Source organism: Lontra canadensis, unplaced genomic scaffold (assembly GCF_010015895.1).
Source record: "Lontra canadensis isolate GAN:19392208 unplaced genomic scaffold, GSC_riverotter_1.0 scaffold21, whole genome shotgun sequence".
NCBI lineage: Eukaryota > Metazoa > Chordata > Mammalia > Carnivora > Mustelidae > Lontra > Lontra canadensis.
This window is the reverse complement of record NW_022631015.1, coordinates 8141921-8168839: the sequence shown is the minus strand read 5'-3', so window position 1 is coordinate 8168839 and position 26919 is coordinate 8141921. Positions and strand designations below refer to the sequence as shown.

The 26919-nt window shown below is 35.9% G+C and overlaps 1 protein-coding gene and 1 pseudogene across 4 annotated transcripts; both read left to right on the top strand.

The window, feature by feature from the left end:
* Window positions 1–132: 132 nt before the first annotated feature.
* Window positions 133–25579, top strand: SLC35B3 (solute carrier family 35 member B3). Of its 4 annotated transcripts, XM_032861541.1 has the most exons (12): window positions 154–239; window positions 2014–2139; window positions 3896–4031; window positions 5548–5841; window positions 7860–7981; window positions 11774–11928; window positions 13209–13316; window positions 17596–17693; window positions 20164–20256; window positions 20660–20771; window positions 23313–23382; window positions 24405–25579. In XM_032861541.1, exons 4-12 carry the CDS (start codon window positions 5641–5643, stop codon window positions 24553–24555), a joined length of 1110 nt encoding a protein of 369 aa, XP_032717432.1. In that variant the 5' UTR covers window positions 154–239; window positions 2014–2139; window positions 3896–4031; window positions 5548–5640; the 3' UTR covers window positions 24556–25579. The 4 variants fall into 4 exon arrangements, with proteins under 4 accessions (XP_032717431.1, XP_032717432.1, XP_032717434.1 ...); XM_032861543.1 differs by lacking the exon at window positions 3896–4031; XM_032861542.1 differs by lacking the exon at window positions 2014–2139 and having other exon boundaries at window positions 156–239.
* LOC116869923 lies at window positions 13588–15368 on the top strand (annotated as a pseudogene).
* Window positions 25580–26919: the final 1340 nt, after the last annotated feature.

The following is a 26919-nucleotide window of genomic DNA, read 5'->3' as shown; positions in this document are numbered from 1 at the left end:
TCAAGCTCACTTTGCGCTCTTCCCGCGTTTGGGAGAGGAGAGAGCATGCGCGAGACGTAACCGCGCCCCCGCCGCCGGACGGCCCCTGGCCGGCGAGGGGGCGGGGCCGCGCAAGTGCGCTCGCGCAAGGAGACACGTAGGCGGAAGTGGCGCGCGCGGTGCCGGGGATGCGAGCACCTTGCGAGGAGGCGGCGACCGCTGTGGAAAGTGCGGCAGTAGGCGGAGAGGAGAATCAGGAGGTGATGGCGACGGACTTGGGGAGGGGGAGCGCTCCGTCTGGCTGGCGCCACTCGGGCTGGGGTCACCCTTTCAGGTGACATACCGACTCTGGAGTAGATGTGTGCCCCCCGGCCCTTCGCCGTGTTTGAGCCCCACCCCCCCCCCCCCCCCCAGATAATCTGGACATAGTTTATCTTCATCAATAACGGGCGTGAAGGGTCGGGATGGAAGGCATCGGTGACTTCTTTTTTAAAGAACGGAAACCTACTGGCTGGGTTTCTAGGGAGGAGTATGTCCTCCTCCTCGCCCCCTTTCCGCTCTGTGGCTGGCTAGAACTCTCTGATGTCCCCGTCTGTGTACTCTGAGGTCACTTCCAGGAGGGCCTTTTAGGCTTATAATAAGGGGCCTCCGGAGGACTGTCTGTCGCCTGGGTTCCCAGGACTGCATCTTAGTTGAGAGCTACTTCCGGGTTCTCTGTTAGATAGGGTTCAGGTTCCTCTGCTGAACATTTAATTTGTAGTGCTAGGTGATTGTTCTTGCCAGATTAAGCTTAGGAGATAAATTTCCACTGGAAGTTATGCAGATTCTCCAGTCTTTGGAGCTTAATTTTCTCCCCAACCTATTTTTTTTTTTTTTTTTTTTTTTTTTTTCCCAAGAAATACTGAAAGAAGGTGGAATGCTTTGGTGTGCTCACGGAGGGTTTTTTAGTGTTGGGTATATGGGCTTCTTCTATGGTAGGACCTCAGATGTTGAGAATTGGTTTTTGGAGTAACGCTTTCCTAAGTGAATTGGGATAGTTTGGAACTTGGAAGAGAGAGATACAGCAGCATTTGGAAAATAATTTACATAAGTGTTTGTACTTAATTTGTACTTAATTTCTTAATATATATCAACTCCTAAATTTAGATTTATCCCTTGAAAAAAATAGAGTAACCATCAAGAAGGAGCGCACTGTTTCTTGAACTTTGTGTAATGAAGTGTGTACAAAGAAATGAGACCGAGTCTTGTTTTTCACTGTTTTATAATCACGACCCATAGGTCACAATATTTAGAGTTCACTTAATTTTTATATAGTGGCAAAGTTATTTTATTTGTAACATTAAGTGTGACAAAATACAGAATCAAGTTTGTTCTGGTTATTTACGTTGTGATGATATGATTTCCTCATATTCTACCCTTTTGTAGTGGGAGACTTTTCTTCTGAAGATTGGAAAAAACTAGATTAAGACATTAACTGAAATAATTTTGACTTAAGTAGGTCATTGTAAATCAGTGTTACCACCAGTTATTTATAATTTTTAAATATCAATATGCTCTCGAAATTGCTGCCTTTTTATTCCTCTTTAGCAGTTATTTTGTACCCCCAAGTAACATTAAATATCTGTGTTGACTTTAGGAAGAGGCCTCATCCAGTGATTCACATCTGTGAGTTTTTTGTTCTTAGTTCATGGGGTTACTGTGAATTTCTAAACCAAAGCAAAATGTTGCTCATTTAATTTGAAAGTAGTTTTTATGCTTGATTTTAGTTTTCCTGCACCAAAAGGGCATTGGCCTAGTTTCTTTAGTTGTTGATTAATATCTATCGTTAGTGAAATGGAAGGCATGTGGCAAGCTTTAAGGATCATGGTTACCAGGTATCAAAGTTCACAGCATCTTCATCTGTCACGTGAACTGACCAGTGATGTTCTGATTAATAAAAGTGCATTCTAAATGCAAGGCCTTGTAGGGCAGATTTTCTGGTGCTGGTACCTCAAGTAAGCAAAGGAAGTGAATTTATTTCCATGTTCATTTCAGATGCTTTGTGGGAAATTTCAGTGGAGATGTCAATATTTTGGCACAGATATCCAAGAAGTGACAGTGCTGAAGGGATTTAACTCTACATGTCTGGCACAGATCTGCGACTCCTAAGATTGCCAATAGGTGTGTTAAAAGCAGCAAATTGTCGGAAAGGAGCAGGATACTACTGACTGAATGGTGCTTACTAAAGTGCAATAGAGTCCTTCATTTCATATCTTACACTTCTGCTATGTGCGAAAATATTATGAAGATGGTCTTGTCTCTTCCCTTAAAAGATGTCATAAATTTGTGAGAGAAGCAGACCCAAAAACAAAAAGTTAGGCCATTATGATCTAGGTATTTGTAAAAATCTTTATAAAGTGCTATGAGAGTCCAGAGAATCAACCAGCTTGTGATTTGTAGGACTTTAATCAGAAGTGAGGCATAATGAGCATTCATGTTAAGTGTGAAAGAGGGATCAGAAAGGGAAGAAGAGATTATAAACAGGCTAATCTAGTAATCTACGCAAGAGAAAACAGCTGCTAATGGTAGGGTCAGAAACAGATTCTTGGTACATTTATGGATGTCGAGTCAACAGGAATGTTGGCAAAATATAGAATGTGAGGAAAAGAAAAGAGTCTAATTAAAGTTCCAGATTTTTTGCATAATACCAGTAAGTGACATTGGGACTATAGGAAGAGCAGGTTTGTTTGGAGGAACATAATGAGTTCAGCCCTGGACACTTTTAAAATAAGTTGCCAGTGGAACTCATGAGTAGAAATGCTTTCAAAGAAGCATTTGGAAATGGAGATCTGGATCCCAGAAGAGAAGTCTGGGTTGGAAATCCGGATTCATATTTCCAGCTGCACATCAAAAGGGTGATGAATCTGTGTCAGCAGACCATATCACACTAGCAATAGTTCTAAAAAATTGAATGGCATCCAACATTTGTGGTCTGTCTTACTATATTCTAGGCACTTTTACATTTATTTCATTTAATCCTGACAAAAATTCTACCATAGGCACATTTTTTTTACCCCCCTTTTAAAGATGTACAACCTAAAGTTCAGAAGGGTTAAGTAACTTCCGCAAGGCTTTTCAGCTATCAGTATCAAAACTGGGTCTTGAACTCAGATCTGTCAAAATCCAAACCCTGGGGAAAGACTTCTCATTATGGTAGCTGTAATTTTATTGGATCATTACAGTATGCCAGCCATTTTGCTAAGTTACAAACACCTGCAGCAGAAGTGGGGGTGGGGGATAAATTTTTGATACTAATAAAAGTAAGAAAGAGGTCTTCTAGAAGTTTTATTTATTCTCTCTGTGTAAATATATAAACATTTGCACATTTCCCCCAACCTCTCTGTTTTCTATACGATTTTTAGTTTTGCTCACAAAGTTTGCCAGCACCAATTTGAAAAGTCATGTTTGGATAGACAGCATGTGATTGCAGGGTGGAGTTTTGAGGACATGCACGGGAAGGGACAGTTTATTTGGTTCATCATAGTATTTGTGCAGAGTATGTGTGTCTATGTGCAGAGTATGCCAGATACCAAGGATGCAGAGACAAGTAAGATTGGAGTCTTGCCTTTCCAGTGCTCTTCCCCCCAGCTCAGGGATTGAGGGAGGGTATCACAGAGGAAGAAACAATAAGCTTATTTCAAATCCTGAAAGAAGACATTGGGCTGAAAGAACATCATGAACGTAAGGCAAGGGTATTTGAAAGTTCATGGTATTTTTCAGGAATGTATTTTCAGGAATGTATTAATAGTTCATTGTGGGCAGTTTAGGGCTTGACTGATGGGGGTGGAAGGGGGAGACTTATTTGAATGGTACTCTGTATCCATGCCTACACACATGGAAAGTAGTTACTCAGGTTTTTGTTTCTTCTCCGTTCAAGATCATGTAAAGCATGGTTTATGAGGAAAGTCAAATCTGAAGGGTATCCTGCAAGATGACTTAAAAAGTCTTAACTCAGAGATGTCTGATTGAAACAGTGTGGGAAGGAAGAGCAATATATAAAGAAGAAGAAAAAGGTAAAAGAAAAGAAATAGAATAAAACTTGTTAAAATTATGCTTTTTCTATTTAGAAATTTGGCACGTGCCCTGTAAAATAAATGTTCTTTGATGCCTGAGTTAGTTACAAGTTGTATTCAGAACCTCGATCCTAGTTTAAATTACTGCAGATAGCTTGCTTAATCTCTGTAAACAGCAAAGGAGAAGTGATCGTGAAGAAGTGATTCTAATTCTTACCATTTTAAACCATCATGACAGTTTCTTTTAAAAAGATTTCTAGATCTGTCAGAATTATCCTTATCTATCCTCTTTCCTCAGCTATTCTAAATTTTAGTTCCCATTGGGATTGTAACAGATAGTAGGTCTTTTCTAGGAAGATAATTTTTTCATCCTCAGGTTGTTCTTTGTCATAATTCTTCACTCTGTCTTCAACCTCCACATGGAACTCATTCTTTGGTGTATATAAATCCAAAGTGAAATGGACAGTCATCTATGGGACCCTCATGTTGTTGCTGTTTTTTTTTTTCCACAGGCTAACAAAAAATGATGTTTTCCAGCCTTTTATAATTCCAGAGGTTCCTTTATTTCTTATTTATAAAACAGCTATATTGAGGTATAATTGTTACACACACACAAAAAAAAATTTGCATGTTTAACATACACAATTTAATGAGTTTGGACACATGTAGGTATACCTGTGATACCATCACCATAACGATCAAGGTAATACACATTTGTCACCTCCATAAGCTTCCATGTTTTCCCCTTTGTGTGTATGTGTGGTTAAGAAAGTTTACCGTGGTATCTGTCCTCTTAACAGATTTTTAAGTGCACACCACTGTGTTTTTAACTGTAGACACTATGTGATATAGTAGGTCTCTAGAACTTACTCATCTTATAGAACTATAATTTGATATTCATTGAACAACAACTCCCCAAAGACTTTTTAAATTAAAATGATTGTCTCGAAAGGAAGAAAACTTTTACTTTCAACCTAAGAAAGGCTGTTGCTAAAGCATATTTTTCTTTCTGTTGTCTGATAAATCTAGCTTTTCTAAATAACTTAAGTTCTTCGAGTTTATTTTAAAACATCATTAACAAATACATTTTACAGTTGACTTAGTATTTAAAGGAGCATCAGCTCATTTCTGCAAAGACTGACATTAATGTTGAAGATGTCACTCATAAACTATCATGGATAGATAATTACAAATGATATCCTTAATACATACAAAAACCATAATAAAAGCATATTTACTTATTTGATGAAGTAAACTCCAAGTTAGCTTTTGATTTTTGCTGTGGAAATGAGAATGGCATATATTTAGTGATGTATTGGTCTTTATTAGAGAAGATAAATTGGAGAGTAGACATTGTTTTTGGTTGCTTGGAAGCTTGTATAGAGGAATTAATATATTAATATCCAGAAAGAATGAGATTTACCTGTATAATTCTTAAAGGGTGATGTGAAATATTTGGAGCATAATATCTTATGATCCAAATGTTTTTGCTTTGATTGCTTATTTCCTTCTTTAGGACTTACCTCAGCAAGCAAAAGAAACACTGAACAAAGGAGAGGAAACAAATAAAGATAATTTTAGAAGCACTGAATGCAGCAAAACAAGAACAATGGATCTCAAGTTCAACAACTCCAGGAAATATATTTCTATCACTGTCCCTCGCAAAACACAGACAATGTCACCACACATCAAGTCAATAGATGACATTGTAGTACTTGGCATAAATCTCAGCAGATTTAACAAACTTACTCAGTTTTTCATATGTGTTGCTGGAGTTTTTGTATTTTACCTAATTTATGGATATTTACAGGTAAAAAATAGTTACTTATTTACAAGATGCTATTTATAACAATTGAGGTCAATATGGTCATTACTAATAGTTTTGTCCAAGATAGTTTTCTTTATAAGATACAACTTTATTCACATTTTTGAGTTTTTTAGTGTAAAAAAAGTTAGTCTGCTACTTTTAGCAGATATCAAAATTTCACAGTTAAATATTTCAGATGGGGGGAAGGGAGCAGAGACAAACTTAAAAAAACTAAAATTGTGAAAAAATTTGAAATACGTTAACAAAATGTAGGTGATGATTGCAATGAGAGTGATTCAAGTATTAGTGGTATTTTGGAACATAATTCTCCAATAAAATTGAATGATAGTGCAAAAGCCATAATTTAGTCCGTTGTTGATTCTTGGAGCTCAATAATAAAAGGTAATTTTTGCAAACGTATACTTATATTTATACTATATTTATATAAAAGGATGCTTTATACTTTTTCCAGAAGTTTCTTTTTAATCCTGTACTATCTGTATTGCTTTTTTTATGAAGTACCTGTTGTGTTCTCATTCTTTTTGCCTTCCTCTTCAAATCTAATTTTGTCAGAACCTTATTTTTGTTGGTGCAAAACACTTCTGACATTGCTACAAATTGTCTTCTGTTTGTATTATGCAAATTCTTGACCTTCAGGGACATGGGCGGCCGGGTGAAGAGCCAGGCTAATGTAAACAGAATGTCTGGGGACTACTTTTCTTAATGGTCAGTTCATTAGTATTTTCAGCCATTAACAACTTTGCTTTTTTAGGCAGCTTTCTAATGTAAGAAAACTTTGTAATTCAAGAAATGGAAATAGATGTGTTTTGTTGAAGCAGTTAATATTTCTGGTATTGTTTAGTATTAATCAGTTAGAATGATCTTAAAAATTATTGTACTCTTTTCCATTGTCCTATAGAGATGAAATATAAAAGGAAGTATAAAGAAAGAAAATGGTAGAATTGACTATTCCTTAGATTGTAAAAATTCTAAAAGGAGTATTAGTGTAAAACAAAAACTTGAATTAAAAATCTTAATATTTATAAAAACTAATTTCCCCACTGGCGGATGATACAAAAATTCAGATATCACAATGAAGAACAATGAAAAATAGTAAATTTTATCAAACACAGGTTTTAATTTTTTGTTGAGAAACATTTTTTTTTAAATGCCATTGTTAAATAATTTGGGAACAGAGTTAGCCATTGCCAAAAGGAATATGAATTAGAAATTTACAAATTTTAATAATCTTTTTCTGTTTGATAAATTGTTATATTTTAATTTATAACAATGCAAAGCTTTTAAAGTTAAATAAACATTGCTTTTACTTTGTGAAAACTAACACTGCTACTATTACGTATAATAGCATATTAAAATAGTTTAAAGAAAATATCGATTAAGCCAAGTATTGGAATACCTCTTACTGACTTGTTAATGGGATATTAATAATTAATGTAAATGTTACTTCATAATATAATATTATGTTTGACAAAGTAGCCATTTCCTTTACATGTAGAAAATTTTATATAATCTCTGGCACAAATATTCCAAAAAATCACATTATTAGTTTGAACTGATTAAATTCCTATAGAAAAACAAGCCTGAGATAATAGACTTCTAATGAAATATATTTGTTATACAGTAAATGAGTCTTTGAACCAACTATCTTTCTCACTGTTGGGGCAATTCTTAATTTTGGCAACCTTTTGTTGTTGTTGTTGTTGTTGTTGTTGTTGTTGTTGTTGTTAAAGAAAAGCCTGGAATAACATTTCTTCATGGTTATCCCTCCCTCCCTTTGCTTTTCTTATCTGAATATCTAACATCAGTTCTTCGGAATGGCCTCCTGAACTTCTCAGATTTTACCTCTGAGAAGCCTTGAAATTTGGGTGTATTTTTGCTTTTTATTTTTTGTTGTTGGGGGTAAGCTTTGGGTTCTTTTTAAAATGTTGTGTTTATAGGAATTTATTGTGAGGAAATTGATCTGTCCCAGAATTTAACAGTACTCATGTATCTTTTGATAGGAATTAATATTTTCAATGGAGGGTTTTAAGTCCTACGGCTGGTACCTTACTTTAGTACAGTTTGCATTTTACTCCATATTTGGCCTAATAGAACTTCAGCTTATTCAGGACAAAAGGAGAAGGTATGTGGTTTGTTTTTATTTTTTTTGACAGTTCATTAGTAGTAGTTAAATTCTTTGTTTTGTTTGGGAATATGGAGTATCTTATACATGAAATATATGCATTTGCAGTTAAGACATATCTAATACCCAGTAATTTTTATCAGTATAATCAACTTACAAAAAATATTAAATATAGTTCAGTTGTACAGTGAAGAAAGTGGTCTCTCTTTTAGTGTAATGTTATCAGAAAAATGTGGTTTAGGATCAAATTATGATAAATGTATCTTCTTGAAACAAAGTTTTCAGATGTACATATGTGTTTTTATAAATTTAACTGAAATGGGTGTAATTACTGAAAGATTTACAGTGCTAAGAAAGATCAAAGTGGTGAAATGAACGATCAATGCCACTTTTATAGTGGTTTTTAAAATGCACGATTAATATTTTGTGGGATATATTCTGTTTAACATTGTGTTCTTTATAGTGTGCAGTCACTGAGATTGCATGTTTAGACATCAGAGAAGCATGCCTTTTCATCAGAGCCAAAGGAGTTTGTTGACATAACATTTTGCATTAACCATCTAGATTTGAGAAATATCTCGAAATACTTTTAATGGTACACAGAACAATATGCAATAAAAACCTGATTATGAACAGGAGGAGGTTAGGAAGTTGAACGTACCTTCTTAGTAAATGTCACTGTGGTTATCCTGTCATACCAGGCTCTAAGATGTGAATATTTCATGTAGACACTGAGCAGTTTAAATGCAGCAAGGAACTATAATACTGATAGCCTGTCTTCAATGATAGAAATGTTTAGTCTTTCAGTAAAAATAAAAAAATACTCACAGCTACTATTTTTCTTACAAAAATGTTTTTGGTATCCGTCTGAAGGTAACTATAAAATTTTAAATATTTAAGTCTGTCATAATAGTATTCCTTCATAGTTCTAATTTTGCCTCTCAATCTCTCTTTATTGCCAATAAATTATTCTAGCAGTGATAGTAAAAAAAAATGTTTGAATCTGAGGTTAGCGTCTAAATTATTTTCATGCTCTGAAGCTGCGGTACTCGGCCATATAGGTGATAGAATAATTAAATATATCTGTCAAGACTAATGTATAAGAAAGCATGATGATTCATTACCAATTGCAAACTGCTGGACATCTGTTTCCAAAGTAAAAGAATCTAATGCTATCTTTATAAAATGGAAAGCGACACAAAGATATATCTCCTTTAAAAAGGATACACCTCGGGGCACCTGGGTGGCTCAGTGGGTTAAAGCCTCTGCTTTCGGCTCAGGTCATGATCCCAGGGTCCTGGGATGGAGCCCCCGGGATGGAGCCCCCGCATCGGGCTCTCTGCTCCGCGGGGAGCCTGCTTCCTTCTCTCTCTCTGCCTGCCTCTCTGCCTACTTGTGATCTCTGTCTGTCAAATAAATAAATAAATAAAATCTTAAAAAAAAAAAAAAAAAGATACACCTCTCTGGGGTGCCTTGGTGGCTAAGTCAGTTAAGCGTCCTACTCTTAATCTCGGCTCAGGTCTTGATCTCAGGGCCCTGAGTTCAAACCCCACATTGGGTTCCACACTGGGCATGGAGCCTACTTTACAAAAAAGAAAGATACACCTCCCTCTCATCTACCCAAATGAAATAGGGAGTGAGTTTCCAGCCATGTTTATCCCAACCCTTAAACCAAATAACCATAACATTTTTTTTTTTACTATAACATGTTTAAAGATAAAATAATTTGTGTTGATTTAAACATAAATGAAGGAGAATAGAAGAATTTATAGACATATAATAAATATAATTATGAATTGAAACTTTTTCATTTCCACAGCACATTAAAAAAATATTTTTAGAAAAAGCCTTTAAAGGTATGTTACAATCAAAATATGCTAAATGACATATTTCTGAATTTAAGTGGCCCTGCTCTTTAGACCTTTAAGTAGCCAAACTCTGCTTAGTTTTCTCTTTTTTTCTTTCTTTTTTCCTATGTTTATATGAATACTATATACTTGAAAGAGTAAAGGATTGGAAGTCAGAAAACATGTATTTGAGTCTTGGCATGGCCTCTAATTAACTCTCTTTAGACCTCGAGGGAGTTGCTTAAATTCGCTGACATTTGAGGATCAAATGTGGTAATGTGCGGGGAGCGCATTGTAAGCTTTAACACCCTAAATACATGACTTGTTATTTTTCACCAAAGTTACCTTGTAACTTTATTATTACTTTGCATGAGGTTTTAATAAAGGAGATCTGTCAAATTGGTTGCGAAGGGGCCGTTGAAAGTCACAGTCCACCCCCCTGCCTAAAGAAGTAAGAAATTGGGATATTAAATAAAACAGCCACGTGGCACTCAAGAGGAAGATGATGAATCTAATGTCCTGGTCTCACCAGTGGATGAACATACCGTGAGGAGGACTGGGGTTTTCATGCATCTCTACAGCAGGTTGCTGTCAGAGTTTGGACCCTCTGAATATAGGCCTCCTGAATTTTAGGTCCCTTTTCTTTCTACCTGTGGTTGTTAACTTCTGTAATCACCATTCCTTGTGATTTTTTCTGACTTGAGGCGGAAAAAAAAAATTTATTTTCTGGCCACTGTGTGCAATTTATGTCTGAGGAAATTGGACCACTGTGACTTCTGTCATTATTGGAGGAGCAGTGCTGTTCTTCCCTGATGATACCTCACTGAAGATTAAGCCCGCAGACGGGCGTAGAAATCCTCGTTTGCATAACACTGATGCATATGTGCATGCCAGGTTATTTTAAATGTTGACTAGTGTATTAGTAGTTAAGTAGGAAAGGCCTCGAAATTGAAATATAAGTGGAAAAGATACATTTTAATTGAATTTTCCAGTAAATTATTTTGCCTTATATCTAGCCAAATAAAAAATAAGAAGGAATTTTGTTGTCTTGATTTAAATGTGAACACAAATCCCAAAGTGGAAGCTACTTCCAAGTATGCAGCATAATCTGATTATGTGAATAGTACTTCATGTATTAGTCACACCAGTGTACAAGATTATTTTAGACCATTAAATATCTAGTCAAAGTGAGCATATGCTCGCAATAATAGTGCAAAATTCTGAAGATGCCAAATTAAAAACCCCTTTGGGAAATTCAAATAGAACCCAAAGTAGTGATTTGGGATCATGAGGAGAGAATCAGGTTCTCCATCTTGAAGTTGATTATTGTAACATCTTGTGGAATACAGAGTTAAAGTTGACATCGTGGTAATAAAAACTGTGTTTAGAGTTTTAAGCTGCCACTCCAGAATATCTGGAGATATTCTGCTCAGGTTATTTTAGCAGAAGGGCTGAATGTATTTTTCCTAATGCTAGATGGGAACACTAGGAAACAGAACAACAATTTAGAAGTTGAAATTAGTTAAGGTGCCTTTTACTGTTATGAGGGTCAATATTGTTTAAAACTCAACTCTTTTTTCCTAAATTTAGTCAAGATAGTTTTTATATATATATATATATATATATATGGTAGAACGGCTGTTAAAAAAAAAAAACTTCTTACCAACATTTTTTTTATGCCATCTTGAAGAATATATGTAACTCTGATACACAATTTTTTTCACACAATAGAAAGTTCTCACTTGTGATTGATTAAATAAGGGTAAATTGTTGTTTTTACCAACATTCTTTTATATAAGTGTGATAACTTTTAAAATAGTGCTATTTCACCAATATTGTTAGAAATATTCAACAGAAATTAGACATTTACACATTGTAAACACATTATCTTACAGTAGTATGAATTGGGTCCCAAAATGAAGATTTTAAAAATTGTCTTTTACAGAATACCAGGAAAAACCTACATGATAATAGCTTTTCTAACTGTGGGTACTATGGGGTTATCAAATACTTCCTTGGGCTACCTGAATTATCCTACCCAAGTCATCTTCAAGTGCTGCAAATTGATTCCTGTTATGCTAGGAGGAGTTTTTATTCAAGGTATAGTAATGATATATTTTCATACTGTTTGAAATAATAGGATATGTTATGGCATCTAGCATTAGGAAAAACATTAAACTCTAGTTAATAGTTTCAATAAACATTCTCAATACTAGAACAGTTCTGAGTGACATCTTATAAAAATAAGGTATTATAAAAGCACTGATATTTCTGTGATATCTCCTAGTATTAGAAATCAGTAATTCGGACTCAAGAAACATAAAAATAGTGTTTTATTATTTTTTTTCTTTTAATCTGGAATCTACTACGTTTCCAGAAATACTGTGTTCATGTATTGAAGGCATAGCTCAGAAATACCTGGAAAACTTCATTTTTCAGTTCTTTCATTCTTCTGCTCCTCAGGGCTCCTCCTTCTCCCTCCATTATACAAATGGGCAATTCTCACTATGAAGTAAGCTTAACCTGAGCAGAACTGCTTTTTTACCAACTCTGCTGGCTTATTGGCTTCCTAGATCCCCAACTAAGTTACAAGCTATGTGGAAAAAGGAGTAAAGAAGAAATTGTAATAGCAAGTGGAACAAGTTTTTGTTATTCATGTCACTGTCATGAGAAATACTTAGATTGGTAATCAAGGGCCCCTGTATCACTGAAGTTCTTATACAGCCCAACTTCATTTTTTACATTTGATGTCTTTCCACAGAGGCCCTCTGTAATGAAAGTATGTCTGTTGGCTACTTCATATATAATTTTAGGGTAAATGTTCATGCAGGAAAAAGTATTGACACCAATTCCCATTAAAAACCACATGCATGTATAATATTTCCTTAGCGATCCTTATGAAAAAGTTATAGTACATGATTTTATTGAAATGTGGATATACTATAACAGGTTAATTCTCACCAACCTAGAAGTTATCTGATTATGGTAGTTGTAAACTTAAACAGTTATATAACCTGAATAATTGCTCTGGTTACTTTGCAAATGTGTAAACTATAAGAAAATTAATAGCTTCTATTATATATGAAGTAAAGGAGGCACTCGTGTCCACAAACTCTAAATATTCTATTTACTCACTATCATAACATGTAAAGTAGGATCTCTTATCTGAATTACAAGGACATGTTGGTGCTCACTGGTCATTAATTCTCAGAAGCCCTTCTTCTGTGACTGTCTCAGGCGTTGATCTAAGCGTTCTTCATACATTTTTGACTTTGGATATAAAGAGCAGATCCTGCTCAACTTGGTTAGGCACATAGTCTAAAACTGAGCCAAGTGGGCATGTGCGTAAAATGAGCTTGGCTTTCATTTATTTTACACAGGGAAGCGCTATAACATTGCAGATGTGTCTGCTGCAGTATGTATGAGTCTTGGCCTGATCTGGTTCACCCTAGCTGACAGCACGATTGCACCTAATTTCAACCTGACAGGTAAGGAAATTATTTGTGCTCCTGGATTTTGCAGGTATTTTGGCTTAAGAGTAAGAACTTTTGCAATTTCATAAGAATTTCAAATGATGGTGTGACATCTGTGATTTTCATATCTAACATAAAGCTTTCAGACTTTCCATATAAGATACAGTAAAAATATTATGGTCCTGGAAATGTAAGAGTTATTTTTAGTGCTCTTGTATTTTGACCTTACAGGAGGATGTTTGGCCAGTCAAAATCTTCTACGATTGGGTGCGTGGTAGAGAAATTTCTCATGGGCGGAGTTGGAAGTTTACACATGAGTTATAGACAAATCACATCAGTAACTTTTTATTCTCTTTTTTTTTAAATTGAAATTGTACATTTATTTGTCATTGTTTTAGCTGAAGAGGGAAAGTTATGCTATATGTTAATACTGAACTGTGTGCTCTAAGTGTGGTTAGAACCTTAAAGTGCCTGAACTTTCCACCATGAAGTTACCTTACAGTATGCCAGGTAGACCTTTGTAAATAAAATTTAGGTTCTTCACAGGCAGAATAGGTATTATAGTATATTTAGAACTAAATAAGCATAAACGTGTTATAATATTGTTTTTATTCTAAAGACCTTGAAGAGAAATTATTATGTATACAATATTATCATACTTACACTACTGAGTTTTATTCATAAGCTTATTATCATCCCGTCTACTAGCCTGACAGAAACAGTATTTAAAATACTTAGGTATTGGAAGGGGCCTCTTTGGGCAAGAGGAGGAGTAAGTATGGATGAAGATGGCGGCACCCAAGGTAGCAAACTGCATCATGGAGGTCTCCTGTAACCAGGGAGAAAGCAGCAAGAAGCCCATTGCTGAAGACATGACGATGACGTCCAGAGATTACTACTTTGATTCCTGTGCTCACTTCGGCCTTCAGGAAGAGATGTTGAAAGATGAGGTGCACAGCCTCACATACCAAAACTCCATTTCAGAACTGGCAGCTCTTTAAGGACAAGGTGGTTTTGGATGTGGGCTCAGGCACAGGGATCCTCTATGTTTGCTCCCAAGGCTAGCGCCCATAAGGTCATTGGGAATAAGGGTTCCAGTATCTCTGACCATGAGGTGAAGATTGTCAAAACCAAGTTGGACCACATGATGACTGCCATCAAGAGGAAGGCAGAGGAAGCACTTTGGTGGAGAAGGTGGACATCATTATCAGTGAGTGGATGAGCTATTGCTTCTTCTACGGATCAGTGTTCAGTGTGGTGCTCTGGGCCCCAGATAAGTGACAGGCACCTGGTGGCCTAATATTCCCATACCAAGCCACTCTAACACTAACTCTAATGTAACAGCCATTGAAGACAGGCAGTACAAAGATGACAAGAGCCACTGGTGGGAGAATGTATATGGCTCTGACATGTCTTGTATTAAAGATGTGTCCTTCAAGGAGCCCTTGGTAGATGTGGTGCACCCCATGCAGCTGGTCACCAAGGCCTACCTCGTAAAGGAGTGGGCATCTACACTATCAAGATAGAAGACCTGACTCTCACCTCTCCAGAGCTTCTGCCTGCAAGTGAAGTGGAATGACCTGTGGCTTACTTCAACATCAAGTCCCTTGCTGCTGCAAGAGGGCAGGCTTCACCAGTCCCGAGTCCCTGTACGTATGGTGGAGCAGTGTTCTACATGGAAGACTACATGACAGTGAAGACTGGTGAGGAGAGCTGTGGCACCACTGGCCTGCGGCCCAGTGCCAAGAATAATCATGACCTGGACTTCACCATTGACATGGACTTCATGGGCAAGCTCTGTGAGCTTTCCCCTAACTGTTGGTGGCACCCGGTTTCTCCCATCCCAGCCAGGCCAGGCCTGCATGGGCCCGGGGCTACAGCCTTCTAAGGCAGTTTTGGGCTTTCCCTTCCTCGCTTCCATCTCGGAGTTTTAGGGGTCTGGGCTGGGAAGGTCACATCGTGACTGTTTTTCATAACTTATGCTTTTATATGGTTGCATTTATACCAGTAGATCCTCAGCAGGGGGAAAAAAAATAAAAAGGTGTTCAGAGAAACCCTGAAAAATGGGAAAAAATTCTAATTATTCATGAGAAGGAAAGTATTACATAAAGAAGAAAATCATTTACATCAGCTTTGTTGTTCTTTCCAAGAATCAAAATTTGGCTATGAGTCAACCTTCTTTATTAACTTTGTTAACCAGGCTAGGTTAATGGATTTAAATGTAACCAGTACAGCCCCTTGGAGCAACCCTTTTGACAACCAGAAGATTCTGGTGGAACCTATTACATCTCTTTCAGTTTTGATTGTTCGGAATACAAGTGATCACTACGTTGATGAGTTTTACTCTGGAAAGCTTATAGTGATAGATGTGTCTGACATGGCTTAGATTTTTCAGGAACACTTCATGTCAGCAATACGAAGAGGGAGACTGTATATGAAATCTGAGGTAATTGACTCTTTTTTATGGAAAATCAGTTTTAGAGAAGGCACAAAATTTGCAGTCAGAGACATGGCTTCCAGTTCTGTTCAGGTCACTTAAAATTATAACCATGGGTAGATTGTCAGACCCCTTTATGCTTCCCTTTTAAAACAGAGCTTATGATGATAGCTTGCCTCATACAAGGCCAGTGGGAGGGTTGACTGAGGTGATGAAATAATGGATAGGAAAGTGTATACACTTGCTGCACATGGGGGACAATGACGGAATGAGGTAGTGACAGTAGTCCTGCAACTTCTCATGGTGATGTAGTGCCAACCCATTCTGACTCCCCAGGAAATACTTGGTAAGAGAATTGGAACTTAATAATATTTCATCATTAGGAATAACTGATGAGCACTTATCACAGCCACTAGTCTGACAATATATTATCTAAAGGAGATTGGATTAACTATTAAGATGGTTACTTAAGGTAGACATAAATAAAACTTTGAATGTATAAAGTGAATATATCAGAATTTACTTATTCAGATAAATGTCTGCCTTTAAATATTCCCCTCAGGGTGCAATTCAGGTATTTTCACACCATTGTCATTGCTCAGAACATTTTTGGAATGCCTTCGAATAGCCTGTTAGGAGCTAGGATATCGTATTCAGGGTCTTCAACAGCAGCTTGTCTTTTTGCTTCGACAAATTTGGTATTTGAAATAAGGAAAAGAGCATTCAAAATTAACTTTGGTGGATAAAAAATGTATGATTTGGTAATAAATGCCACAAAGTGAGATGATCAAAAGGCAAATTGGTGTGAAATAAGTATGAAGACTTGAAAGTTCTCAATTAAGTGCACACACATATATTTTTCTGCTCCCTGTAATTGCTTATACATTGTTAAAAAATAATGCAAAAGGGAAAACTTCCTTAAATCCCATCAGACTCCCTGAGGTAACCAACGCTGCCTTTTGTTCTTTCTGTAAAGCACCATGGCTGGTGACCAGGGTCCCACACACTGGCCGTTAACAGCCTGCTTCTCAGGTAGACCTCATTTGCATGAGTTGTTGATTTCCAGCTTTGTTTATGCCAGTTGTACCTATTCCAATAACTATGTGATAATATTACTTAAATTGTTCAAAAACAATTTGAAGAGAGACAGAATAGTTTTTGTTAAGTTAATTGAAACAGTTTGGTTGACTCGTCAATAAAATCACTAGGAAACAACTGTAAAAAAAATCATACAAGTGTGAAAGAATTCTTTCACTTTCACCCAACTGTTTGAGAAGTTCCTACGTTTCCCTGTGCTTTTTAACAAAAACAACTAGGAAAGCATTAACAGTGTGTGTTGCAAGTGTGGTTTATACAGAGGAGAACGTGCAGAATTTTAGTTAGGACCTGTACTCGGAGAAGAGACCTTGGCAACTGTGTGCATGTTTTTGAGTTCTAAATGAAATGATTTTAATAATGTAGGTAACACTTTTTATGATTTCCCTCCTCGTCTGGTATATTCAATTAACCGACTAACTGCTAGTTCTGGTAGTGCTCCCAAGAATTTCTTCTATAGTTGTTTAATATAGTATTCCTTTCAAACATTCCATCCTATTTAAAAGCAGAACTATTATTTGATCTAATAGGGAAACAAAATAAGCCTGAAGGTAGTTTATTAGTGTCGGTTACTTGTGTTTTTAACATCATCATATCTGTGCCCATTACAGCTGTTGTGGATAAAAATCATCAACTTCTACTGAAACAGGGTGATTTAAGATCTGCTTTTGTTTTTTTAACCCAATTAAATCTCTGATAAATCTTGATCGTCGTTCGCCTGTTTAAATAAAGAGGTTGTGTTTCTCTTATGCTTTCTTAAAGGTGTGATCCTTATTTCCCTGGCACTGTGCGCAGATGCTGTCATCGGAAATGTTCAAGAGAAAGCTATGAAACTGCATAATGCTTCTAATTCAGAAATGGTAAGTACCCCAGCGTTTTTTCTTCAGAGCAGATAGAAGCAAAAGTGGTGATGTGCTTAACCTGATGAAATAGTTATGGTATTAAGGGCTTGTATGGCATTTTAAAACTAGTTTGTCATCATCATTTTCGTAAAAGTAATACATTCAAACATCATGAAAACTAAAAGGTAAAGGTACCACTACCCCTGCTAAGAGCTTATTGTATAATATTTGATAATTTTTTTCATTTGTAGGATATTTTTTACATATTAAAAATTTGCTTTCTTCATCACTTTTCTCTCTTTGTATTTGGTATTGTTTTCCATTTCGAAGTTTGTAATTTTGATGTGGTTTACCTTTTTCTTCATGGGTTCTGACCTATTATGATTGAAAAGGGCTTTCCCAACTTTGAAGATTTAAGGATTTTACCCATGTTGTCTACTCCTGTTATGATTGCCTTTTTAATTAAATTTTTGTTTGTTTGTTTTTGTTTTTTTGTTTTAAAGAGAGAGAGAGAGATGAGGGGGTGGCATATGGAGAAAGGGAGAGAGAATTTTAAGCAGGCTCCACTCCCAGCTCAGCACCTGACATGGGACTCAGTGTTGTAATCTGAGACTGACCTCACCAAAATCAAGAATTGGACGTTTAACCAACTGAGCCACCCAAGCTTCCCTAAATAAATCTTTGATCCAACCAGAACTTTAAAAAACTTTCTTCTTTATCTACTTGCCCCAGTATCATTTATTGAAAAATCCACTTTTCCAGCAAAAGTGCCTTCTTTATCATATAATACTCTACTGTAGGATTCAGAGTAGTATTCTTTTGAATTTACTTCTGCACCAAAACCATATGATGACAGCAGTTTTATCATACATTTACCATCTGCTAGGACTAGCCAGGAGTATTCCTTTTGTTTTTTAGAATATTACTACCATTAGTTATTCTTGGGTGTTCAGATCCCCCAAATAAACTAGAAAACCCCATTGTTAATTGTGGTTAGTATGGCATTGAACTATAAGTTAAGTCAGGGAGAATGGCATCTATACACTTGAGTCTTTTTCAGTTCAAGAATAAGGTATGATTGGGGTGCCTGGGTGGCTCAGTGGGTTAAGCTTCTGCCTTTGGCTTAGGTAATGATCTCAGGGTCCTGGGATTGAACCCCACATCAGGCTCTCTACTAGCAGGGAGCCTGCTTCCCCCTCCTCCTCTCTCTCTCTGCCTGCCTCTCTGCCTACTTGTGATCTCTGTCAAATAAATAATAAAATCTTTAAAAAAAAAATAAGGTATGACTTTGCTTTTATTCAAGTGGCTTTTTTTAAATGTCCCTTAGATTCTTATTAAATTTTTTTCATATAAATCCGACATATTTCTTATTGAAGTTATTGTTAGGGGGTTCATCTTTTTGCTGTTGTTACTGCAAATAATGCCCTTTCTTTCCTTACATCTTCTACCTGGTTGGTATTTGGATATAGGAAAGTTATCATGTATATGTGTACTTTAATTTCACAGCCAACCCCTTGCTAGACAGAGAGCATACCACATGAAGGGTATATAGGAATGGTCTTTCCTGTTACTTTGTTTTGTCAGCAGAATGGGCATCTTTAAGGAGTCTTTAATCTCGGTCAGAAGTTTTCTTGAAATTCATACCACTCTTCCTAGATAAGTTAAAGATCAGAGAATCAGGGAAGTACAAGCAGCTAGAAAGTTGCTATGATACAGTGGTTAAGTGCTTAGAGTCTGGGCTAGGATTGCTTCATTTATATCCTAGCTTTACAAGTTCTCTTATCGGGGGAAAATGACTTACTATCTCTAAGTTTTAGTTTCTTTTATCTGCAGACTGAGGATTGATCATTTAAGAGTGTCTAACTCATAGGCTGGTTATGAGAAGCAGGTGAAATAATTCATGTAGAGTGTGTTTAGCACATTATTATTAGCATTATTAGTACCTGACTCATCACAGGTGTGCAAGTATGATGACGATGCCCCTGCTGATTGTGCATAAGAGGAGTTTAAGGAGCTGGGTTAGAAAGATTGTAGGAAAACTGAGAAATCAAGCAGTAGATAGGCCCCTGCTTAGTTTCGTTATCTGTTAATATCTTTAGAAACTTAATGTTTGGGTTTTCTGATGTTTAATAAGTAGCTTTGAAGGTTTTTTTGTTTTATGTGTGTTTTTGGAACCCCAAAATTCAGATGTGGTTTGAATTCCATAAGCAAGCCAGGCAAATAAATGAATATTATATAAATATATTCATGGAAGGATCAGTACTGCTATGTTACAATGTATGTAAAATAAACCGTAAACTTTTATAAACAGGCTCAGTCATTATCTCCAGAAAGCTAAGCCATATCGAAACAAGGATGTCATTTAAAAATGGTTTGTTCTTCAGATTTAATTGAGTAGATTAATTGAGCCATATATTGTGACTCCTTCATTTTTTGCCTTTGGTTTGATAACATTTTCTTTTCCACTTTATTTTTTTATCTACCATAGGTTTTGTATTCGTATTCAATCGGTTTTGTGTACATTTTATTGGGATTGACATGCACTAGTGGATTAGGCCCTGCAGTAACATTTTGTTCAAAGGTAAACACTAATCACATTTTTAAAAATAAACAACTTCCATTAAATAGTTCCCTCTGTATTTCTTGTTCAAAAAGATTATTTTTTATGTAATTTGATAACTCCTTTAATATAATATATGCAGATCAGAAATTATTTCAGAAATGAAATGACTTGTATTTAAACTTACTGTATCCTTTCTTTACCCTGTAAGTTAATTTTTAAGCGATTCATAATGTAAAAGTTGGGGATTTTTAATTTCATCATTGTTTTCCATTAAATCAGAACTAAAGAATCTTTGCTTGACTGAATTGTTGAATGGTTTATTATTGCTCAGGAAGTTGATTAAAATCTGTAGTTTTATTTCATTTGTAATACCTCAGGGTTTGTTTTGCATTTTCCTAACAGGCTTTTTTATATGTTGCAGAATCCAATTCAGACTTATGGTTATGCTTTCCTTTTTTCTCTCACTGGGTATTTTGGAATCTCCTTTGTTCTGGCTCTGATTAAAATTTTCGGTGCACTTCTTGCTGTAACAGGTAGGAATGATACACCTGCTGAGATTGTGAAATAAGCATTTAAATTTTCTCTGATACTGCTTTTCAAGAGATACGGGCAGCATCTGCTCTGCATTAAAAAGAAAATTGTTATATTTTCATCAATTTATTTTTTGGCTTATGGTATTTTAAAATTCTAAAGACAGTGATGTTTCCTCATAATTTTTTATTTGAAGGGTTGATTTTAAAATCAAATATATACATTTATCTAAATAGTAACTTTTAAATACATTAAAAGGACCTTTTATTAAAAAGTATGATGGGCTGAATATCCTCAGAGAAAAAGCCTGCTTTTGTCTGCACTTTTAATTTACTACTGAAAACTCCCATTTTGATGCACTTAAAGTATGGCAGGTATATTTTAAACAAAGTTTTTTGGATGGACCTTTCATTTGTACACTTTCTAGGGAATTAATCAGATTATCCTTTCTAGTCCCTAATAGTTATCATGCACCTGCTTCATGCAGGAACTTTGGCACTTTAGGGGAATGGGAGTTGTACTGGTTTTGCTTTGGAGGAGTCAGGAAAACCAATGAGGGGCTACAGGTGAGGCCCCATTAGGAGGACAGATGACTCTGTGTGCTAACCTTGTAGCATTTGCCCAGTGAATGGTCCAGATAACAAATGCTGTCAGCCCCTTCCATATGGAGTGAAGCCCAGGATTGGGAACAGTGTGGCATTGTCATGAAGGGCGCTAGATTGAGATGTCAGTGATGTTTAATGACACGTCACTTGGAGAATAAATCTCTCCTCTTCTCTGGGCTTCATTTCTCTCTTGTGAAGAGACTGGGTTGGACTTGACCATTTCTATCAGAGATACGTAGGATTTACGTTATAATGCATACATGCATTAGTCATTTACCTGATTTTAATATTTCATAGTTTTAGGGGAATACTTATTCTAATAGTACAGCGTAAATTAAGCAAAGGAATAAATACCTCTCTCTCTATAAAAGTTTATTTGCTTCATAACATTTGTCTTTACTTTACTAGGATTCCCCTTTTTACTTATTTTATGACTCTCCTTTTTAAAGTTTACATTGCTAACGGTAAACAGAGGGCATGTAATTGTAGATCAGGCCGTATCCACAATCTGTCAAGTCATCTCATGCTACCAAGAAAGGTTGTGAATTCATATACTTAGCTTGGGTTCCAGTTTTGCTCATAAGATAACTGTTCAGAAAGGGTTTGATGTCAGTCAATATGCATTGATTAAACCCTGTGATTGGTATAAAAAATGTGAGATGCCGCCCTTATCTTGAAGGTGCAGGTAGGTTTATTTAGGTTATTTCTCATGTAGAAGAAATTCAGCTGTAGTAATAGTGGCTGCATGCATATCTGTTATTATGTACCAGGAGCCATTGTATATGCAGTATTCGTTTAGATCTCGCAATAATCCCATATGTTATTGTTCCATTTTATGAAGGGTCGACTGAGGCACAGGGAGGTGAAGTGACTTGCCCAGTGGTCAACCAGCTAGTAGGTTGCAGAATCAGGATTCCAAGCGAGGCAGTCTGGCTCCATCCTGTGCTCTTAACCCACATGTTATCCTCCCTCCTGACCTGGTGTGGTGGCATCACACTCATTAGGAAACCAGGCTTCTTCTGTCTTCTCTGCCATCTTCATCCTCTTTCCAGGCAGCAGGATGGGAGAAGATGGACACACCTTTCTCTTTATGGAGTTTTCCTAGAAAGTACACTTCCTAGAAATAGCACAGACTATTTCTTTGCTATTTCTTTGGCCCAGACCTTGTCACATGATAACACCTAACTGCAGAAAAGGCGGAAGGTATGCCTGTAATAGGGAGTCCATTTTACTAACACAGAAGGAAAAACAGATTTGGGGAATCAGGCTCTGACACATTTCCGAAACCGATTCTTCATTTGGAGTTCAAGAAACTAAGTAAAGCTCAGCATCTAGAGGAGGATAGCAACTCATAATGCAAAGTGGGACAGAAGGCATGATGGAGACATATTGCCAAGGTCCTATCTCTACAAGGGTGGGACAGGGAGGAGGGTTTCAAACCTGGTGGCAGACTTCAAGGTCATACTTAAAAGGTAAAAGTTAATACAGATGTGTAAAAAGGACCATAAAGATTATTCATGGTGTTACCCAGAAATGACCATGATTAAGATATTAGTGTGTGCTTCACCTTACTACTTTTAAAGACTAGCCCCTGCTCTACCTAATCATACATTCCTTGGGAAAGCCTGTCTTTCCTATCAGACTGAGTGTTTTTAAGGGATGACCTGCCTCCCTAGTGTCATGGCCTTTATCAAGTACTTACTACAGTTGTTCTTAACATTTAACCGTATGATTAAATGTCTATACCCTTCTTAGACTGTAAACACCATAGCAGCAGCAACAGTGACTTTCTGTTTGGTTTTTGCTTTCCATCGTTTTCTTGGCATGTAGCATAGATCTGGTACAAAGTAGGGTCTGTAAATATTTGTTGAAAGTAATTTCCAAAATATTACCAAGATGGTAGGCACATTCTAAACCAGACTTTTTTTCTTCCTACAGTGACAACAGGAAGAAAAGCCATGACCATTGTACTTTCATTTATGTTTTTTGCTAAACCATTCACATTTCAGTAAGTACTTTTTAATTCAACAAGTTTCTCTACTTGTAGATACCTGGTTTCATATTTCCTCCTAAGCAGCCTTAATTTCTTAAAAAAAAAAATGTGTTTCATCTAGAGCCCTAGTTTATTGATGTGTCTTCTGCTATTTCAGAAATTTAATTATTTTGAAGAAATCATATTGTACGCTTAAATTGCCTAACCAGAGTCCCAATGTGATTGTGACCCCATTTTCAATATAAATGAATGTGAGTGATGTCTTGAGATTAAAGGATTCCACTTTGCCCTGATACATACACACATACATATGAAACCATATATATATACGCATAGTTTTTAAAGTTGTTATTTGTCATCCTCTCCCACAAAGGATTTGAGGTAGAGAATTATGCTGTAAGTTTATTTAGTTTATGGCTTCCTATAAAACGTTGACTATTTTCTCAGTTGTCTAGTATGCGTTTGAAATCATATCATTTAAATTTATGCTGCTTAGTAATTGAGAAGATTCAAACCTAGAAATTATCATTGTGTAAGCTTAAAGATAACCAGAAGATAAATTTCAGTCTGTATTGTTTTCTATAAATTAGTTTCTCTTTCCCTATATGCTAGGTATACATTACAGCAATCTATGTCGGTTCCCCTACTTTCTCAGCATGTGCAACTTTTTATCTCTTATGTGCTACCCAACTGGGATAAACCGCTGGACTGCCATCGCAGATTGACATACTAGGTGCTTTAAGTATACTCTTAGACTATTGATTAGGACGTGGACTTGAACTTGCTGTTATCTTCAAAGTTCAGGTGATCTACATTTAGGATTTTGTAAAGTCTCTCTGTAGATACTTAACATAAATGAGATGGAATTCTATCTAATCTGATCTAAAAATACCATTTTTTATTTTAATGCCATTGTAGGCCTCCGATAGCAAAATTTTATTTTATTGCAGAATTATTGTGAACTTATCACCAAGTTCTGTGGTTAACAATAAATTGTTACCTTGATACTAATATTTTTTCCTTCTTTCTCTTCTTAGGTACGTGTGGTCTGGTTTGTTAGTTGTCCTTGGTATATTTCTCAATGTTTACAGCAAAAATATGGATAAAATAAGACTGCCATCACTATATGATCTGATAAACAAAACAGTGGAAATGAGGAAGTCAAGGACGTTGGCACAAACTGTATAGGCAGTAATTCATCCTACTTAAAATAGAATTCTAAGGGAATAATCATCAAATACTTAATTTTCCAAAGGGATTATTATAAAAACCAAAGGATCTGAAGGCGTGCTCTCCATTTGTGGGTGGGTCAGCTATGAAGTCAGCCTCTTTCACAGAGCACTTGTTTAACTGTTTGACTTCTGAAGCAGTCAAGAGAGCTGCATCTGCCACACCTTAGAATAAAATGTCAGTGTGAAGGACTAATTCTTAGCATTATGTTGAGAATTTCACTGGAAATGGACCATGATGCAAAACTAATTGGATATCATTATGACATTTCAAAGAAATTGATATAGTAATATCAATTTAGATTGTTTGGTCTTCATTCATTTTGGTGGTATTATTTAAATGATTCTCTGTTATAAGAGTGAACAGATGATTTAAAGTCTAGGAAGAATAACTTCATTATAAATAAAAATTATTCTGTGATTTTTTAAAATATCTTGTTAGAATTTTGTTATGAAGAGGGAAGTGAAGGCTTTCCCTTTTGTTATGAAGAGGGAAGTAAAGGCTTTTTTGGTAGTAAGGCTTTATGTAAACTTCAAACCTTAGGCTTTTCTCTGATCATTTAAAAGTATTCTTTAGAGAAAACATGATTTAAGTTTTCTGTGGAATATAGACCGTCTAACAAGGAATCATCACCCTGCATCCTGTAAGTATGTATCACAAGAAAAACTTGTTACTATCCATCAAAGAAGTGCTAAAAGATTTAGTGATTTGGATTTTTTAATTAAAGAAAAAATAATTCATGTCTTAAATTATAATTAAATAATAAAATTATCATAGTTTTTCTCATAAAACTGAAAATTTAATTTGACAGCTTGAAGATTAAATAGGGTAAATGTAAGAAACACAAGTAGATTTTAGCAAATTTGTGTAATAGGTAGTTTGCAGTTTTGAGTCAAAACTCATAAAGCTTTTGGCCCTTAATGTTTTAGCAGTGAGGTTTGGAATTGCTTCCAGTGTATTAAAAAAATCATCTCAATCTTCATTTTCAGTATAAGTGATTCTGGTTTTAAAACAGCTTAGTTTCTGCCTTCTTAGTGATATCACTTACATTTTGTGAGTATGATATACTTGGAATATTTAATCTCATTTTTAAAATTCCATTATGTTCCAATGGTGACTTTACTAGTAGGTGAATATGTGGGTACAACAGAGCCTATAATAATTTAAAGATTTAGCATAAGGAATTCTGACTGATTTTCATTTGTCATATATTAAAATACTGTGAGGGTATTTTTCCCCAAGTGGTGATTATATTTATGTTTCCATATTTTGAAATGAAAGAAATACTAGTTGGTACTTTATTATGCCTTCTTAAACTCTTAAAATGGTAAGGATTTGTGCTTTAAAAACGATTTTCCATTTTTTTTTTTTTTTTAAAGATTTATTTATTCATTTGACAGACAGAAATCACAAGGAGGCAGAGAGGCAGGCAGAGAGAGAGGAGGAAGCAGGCTCCCCGCCGAGCAGAGAGCCAGATGCCGGGCTCGATCCCAGGACCCTGGGATCATGACCTGAGCCGAAGGCAGAGGCTTTAACCCACTGAGCCACCCAGGCGCCCCTTTCCAGGTTCTTGATAAAAGATTATGATGTTAACTTTTCAAAGCATCCTTTAATGCCCACACTTTTTTTTTTTTTTTAACCTTTGACTATTAAGAATTCTTCCTCCTACCCCCCCACTTTCAGGCAGTTTAACACTGCTCAAAAATTGGTTTGCCAGCCTAACCGTTTATACTCCCATTTGCTTTTTTTTTTTTTTAACCTCCCATCAAATGAAGGTGAACCTCATCTCACTTATTTGTGTCCATGTAGTACTCTTCTTAATGAATAGTGTGAAACCCAATAATTGCTATAGTAAAGGAAATCAATATTTGAATATATACTTTGTGTCACGTTTTATAATAGCATTCATAAATCTTATGTGATCACAACAGAAATATAATAAATATAATTAATAAGGGATTTAAAAATAGCAATTGCTATAATCACTAAAATTTAAGTGCTTATTAGGTGCCAGGCACTGTTATAAGTGAAATATTCAATAAATTATTTAATTCTCACAACATCTCTATGAGGGCAAGTTTTGCCCTCATTTTACAGATGAGGAATCTGTGGCCATTGGGATTAGGGGACAGTTGCTAACCTTACATGGCTAGAAAGAACCAGAGCTGTCATGCAGCCTACTCCGAGAGTCAGGCTCTTAATCAACTTTGTAGCCTCTCTAAGATGATGTGATTATGTTCACGGTTTTGCAGATACAGAGGTTGAGGACCAGAGTAAGTACTTACTAGCTCACGATTAACTGGATTTCAAACCCAGTTCGGT

Bases quoted from the DNA above. Each gene is read 5' to 3' on its own strand.
- SLC35B3 (XM_032861540.1), top strand. From the start codon at position 168: ATGCGAGCACCTTGCGAGGAGGCGGCGACCGCTGTGGAAAGTGCGGCA. The intron at 17,694-20,163 runs GTAAGTACCCCA...TATCTACCATAG, and splicing joins ATGCTTCTAATTCAGAAATG to GTTTTGTATTCGTATTCAAT. The intron at 20,257-20,659 runs GTAAACACTAAT...TATATGTTGCAG, and splicing joins CAGTAACATTTTGTTCAAAG to AATCCAATTCAGACTTATGG.